Below are 4,080 nucleotides of genomic sequence, written 5' to 3' on the forward strand. Positions count from 1 at the left end.
AATATTTCTTAAAATAATATCGATTTTTGTTAAAAAAACAATCCAAAAAATTAAAAACAAGCTTCACTGATTTTATTTTTACTAGATTTATCTCTCAGTTTTAATTTCCAGTAAAAAAATTAAGAAATCAAGAAAAAAATTATACATTTAGATCCCAAATTGCTGTCCTATACATTGATTTTACAAAATTTCGTAAAATAATAAAAATAGCTCAAATTAAAACGATATATTCCAGGCTTTGTGATTGTGAAATTACTTGAAGAAAAGGTTTCAAAAATAAATTAATTTCTTAAAAATTGTAATTTAAACTTTAAATAGAAAAAACAACACATTTAAAAGCGTTTTTTCTACTAATTAGATTTCTCACTAAGCAATGTTTTTATTAAAAAAAGATTCAACTAAACGAAATGAAGGAAACAACTCGAAACATTTCTTTTCGTTCTAATTTTGTAACTTTATGCAATGTCTCTCAATACAAGAAAAATTTACTTTAAAAAATTAGGCAACGTTTTATTATTTTTTGCATAAAATTGAAGGCAGTAATAAAATAATCCAAATTAAACAAAGAATTGAGACAATAAAGTATATTAAAATTCTGTTTTAAAAAGTTTTGCTCTAATTCAATAATTTCTTTTTAAAGAAAGCTTAATTTTTGTTATTCTTTTTTGAAAATGGGTAAAACAGTACCACTTTTAAAGACTAATTTCACAATTTTTGAATTGACTGAACAAAATTTTGTAAAAAAAATTTTTAATCTCTGTATTCAAAACAAAATTAATTATGGTTAAAAATGATAAGCCCCTCAATTATCTCTCGAATTTTGACAAAAATTTTAATGAATTGTTTAATCTGATTTTACAAAATATCTCAAAACAATATTTCTTAAAATAAGATCGATTTTAAGTTAAAAAGCACTCCAAAAAATTATAAACAAGCTTCACTGACTTTGTTTTTACTAAATTTATCTCTCAGTTTCAGTTTGCAGTAAAAAATTAAGAAAGCAAGAAAAAAATTATACAATTGGAGCTTAATTCGGTGTCTCTTGCATTAATTCTACAAGATTTCCTAAAAAAGAGACCAAATAAAATGATATAAAAAATTGTTTGTTTTAGGCTTGATTATAAAAATGCTTAAAAAATGTTTTTCAAAAATAAAACAATTTCTTAAAAATTGAAATTCAAACTTGAGCAAATTAGACAAAACAGCACATTTAATTTCGTTTTTTTCACTAATTCAATATTTTTCATTAAGCAATGTTATTCAATAACTAAACAAAATATTTCTTTTGTGCTAATTTTGCAATTTTATGCAATATCTTAAAAAATAAAAGATTTACTTTAAAAAATTAAGAAAAGTTTATAATTTTTTGCATAGAAATTGAAGGTAATTATAAAATAATTCAAATTAAACAAAGAAATAAGACAAAATATATTCAAATTCGATTTAAAAAAAGTTAGAGCAAAACTTTCAACAATTTTTTTAAAAATAAAGCTGACTTTTTTAGTCTTCTTTGAAAATGTGTAAAATAGTACTACTTTTGAAGTCTAATTTTACGATTTTTGCATTGACTGAACAAAAATTTATAAAAATAAATGGTTTTTTATAATCACTGTATTGAAAACAAGATCGATTATGGTTAAAAATAGTGCAAAACACAAAAATAACACAAGTCCTGGTGACATTATTTTTACTAAAGTTATCTCTCAAATTTTGACAAAAAAAGAGATTTGATCGAGATTTAAACCTTCGACTTTTAAAAAAACTACTCTAAGTTACACATTTGAGTCAAAGTAACAATATTTCATTTATTTTATACTAAACAAATTTTTTAAATAAAAAAAAAGCGGTTAAAAATTACTTGATCCGAGTTTGAACTTCCAGATTTTGTTCAAATCACTCGATAGGATATTGGAGCACATTTTTTGTTGTTAAATCTTGTTTTTAAAATATTTAGCATTAATTCAACGAAACTGGTATAGAATAAATCGCTAAAAATTTATCTAAATCGAAAAAACCCAACAAAACAGCACTTTTAGAGCTTAATTTTACAGTTTCTTGAATTTATTCAACAAAATTTTTAAAGATTAAATTTTTTACGAGAATTTAGTATCTCYCTAATTAATGTCAAAAAAATGTCAAAAATTAGGTTTAAAAAACAGCTTTAATTTTTTTATCAAACAGAAATCACATCATTAGAGTCACAACAAGTTACTTTGTGCTAAAATGATTTTTTTATCCAAGCCTTGTAAACATTAAAGTTAATCATAAAATAATCCAAATTAAACAAAACGTTATTCTGTTTTTAGAAAGTTTGGCTCTAATTCAACAAAATTTCTTTAGATTCTTGTTAGTTTTCTTTGAAAATAGGTAAAACACTCCTATTGAAACGTAATTTTATGTTTTTTCTTTGGTAACAAATTTTTTTTTTTTAATTTACCATTTTCGGCGACGATTTCTGTGGGTACCGCCCCTCCCACACTCGAATCGGTGAAGAAAGTCCCGACTTTCCTCCCCGAGAGTATCGTCTTGATGGCTTTTTCCTGCATCCCGTTGCAAATAACCACCGAGACCCCTCGATCCAGAGCCCACGTGGCGGCATTCACCTTGGAGTCCATTCCTCCCGTCCCCACCTTCGACTTTTGCCCATACTCGATGGTATGTCTCAGATCCGAGGTGAAAGTGTGGAGGAATCTCGCGCCCTGCTCCCAAGGAGGCTTGTTGTAGATTCCATCCACATCCGACATGAGGATGAGGAGGTCGGATTGGATTTCGGCGGCGAGCATCGCCGCCAAACTGTCGTTGTCCTTGATGCTGATCCCCTTTTTCCCTGCTTTCCCGCCGATGGGCTCGTCGACTTGTGGAGGCGGCGAAACTGCGTCGTTGGTGTTGATTATGGGGACGATGTTCAAGCTGATCAACTCGGAGAGGGTGCTGAAGAGGTTTCGGCGGGTCTCCTCGTTGTAAAAGTCCGGTTTTGTTACTAATACTTGGGCGATTTTGACGCCGTATTGGGCGAACATGGCGTCGTAGAGGGACATGAGGCCGGATTGGCCCACGGCGGCGGCAGCACGGGGCTCCAGGAGGGTCCCAGCGTCCTGAAAACACATCAACATTCTTTATTTTGCAAAAATCTCAGCTCATAAAAATGCCATGCAATGATACAATAAAATATTGAGTGTTGTATTTAAAAAATCGAGTTATTGCCATTTGTATTTTGTCATATTCAAGTGGGCTATGGAACATGGACTCCAAGTTTGCTTTTATCTCAGAAAATGCGCTAAAACTTAAGGAATGGACTAGAAAAAAATTGGTTAAGTTATCTTGAATAGTTTTGAGGTTATGAATTTTTTTGTGGGTCTACGCACGACACAATTTTGACACATAAATTTTCATAAGTCGAAAACTATTGCAGATAAGTCTAAGAAACCTAGGTGCGTTGTATTGACAATTTACTGGCGAATCCAAAAATGTAACAAAAATTTGGGGTTTTCATTAAAAAAAAACAGAACTTAGTTGTATGTCCCATTTTTGGGACATCCTGTATATGAACAAAAATATTTTTATATTGTGCCTCATTGTTGGGTCTATAATCTAAAAAAAATCATTTTGATAACTTGCATAGAAAAAATGTTATGGAGCTTGCACGCACTCCTGGGTCACCCTGTATGTTGTCACACAGCGGACCCGAGGCGATCGGGACTAGCGAATTAAATTAAATTATTGATTACTCCACATTCTGCATTTCGGAAACCAAAATTTTGAAAAAAAAAATTAACGAATAAACCGAATTAAAGAAACAAACTGCAAAAAGTTTAACTAGCATTATGAGAATTAAAACTGTTTTATTTTTATTTAATTTTTATTTCAAGTTTCAATTTTTTTATTTTTATTTTGACTTGAGGATTATCTTTCTGCGGTCGAAACGCGTAGTAATTAAAATTAAATGTAAATAAAAAAATAACATTTATAACCAGTTTTTCCGATTTATTTCTTTAAAAATCAAGACGAAGTAAAATAGTACATTTTCCAGATTTTTTATTTAATGTAAAATAATTTTTGCCATTTCTTCCATCAAAATCA

At 29.4% G+C, this 4,080-nt stretch overlaps 1 protein-coding gene across 1 annotated transcript in view; it reads right to left on the minus strand.

Moving 5' to 3' along the window:
* Window positions 1-4,080, minus strand: part of LOC123007883 (delta-1-pyrroline-5-carboxylate synthase) — a 39,634-nt gene that overhangs the window by 17,886 nt on the left and 17,668 nt on the right. Inside the window, exon 4 of the mRNA XM_044403372.1 lies at window positions 2,438-3,095. Within this exon, the coding sequence (XP_044259307.1) occupies window positions 2,438-3,095 (658 nt within the window). The remainder of the gene's footprint in view (window positions 1-2,437; window positions 3,096-4,080) is intronic.

The sequence above is a fragment of the Tribolium madens genome, unplaced genomic scaffold, assembly GCF_015345945.1.
Source record: "Tribolium madens isolate multiple individuals breed KSU strain unplaced genomic scaffold, Tmad_KSU_1.1 Scaffold_3;HRSCAF=73;Tcas5.2_LG2, whole genome shotgun sequence".
Classification (NCBI taxonomy): domain Eukaryota; kingdom Metazoa; phylum Arthropoda; class Insecta; order Coleoptera; family Tenebrionidae; genus Tribolium; species Tribolium madens.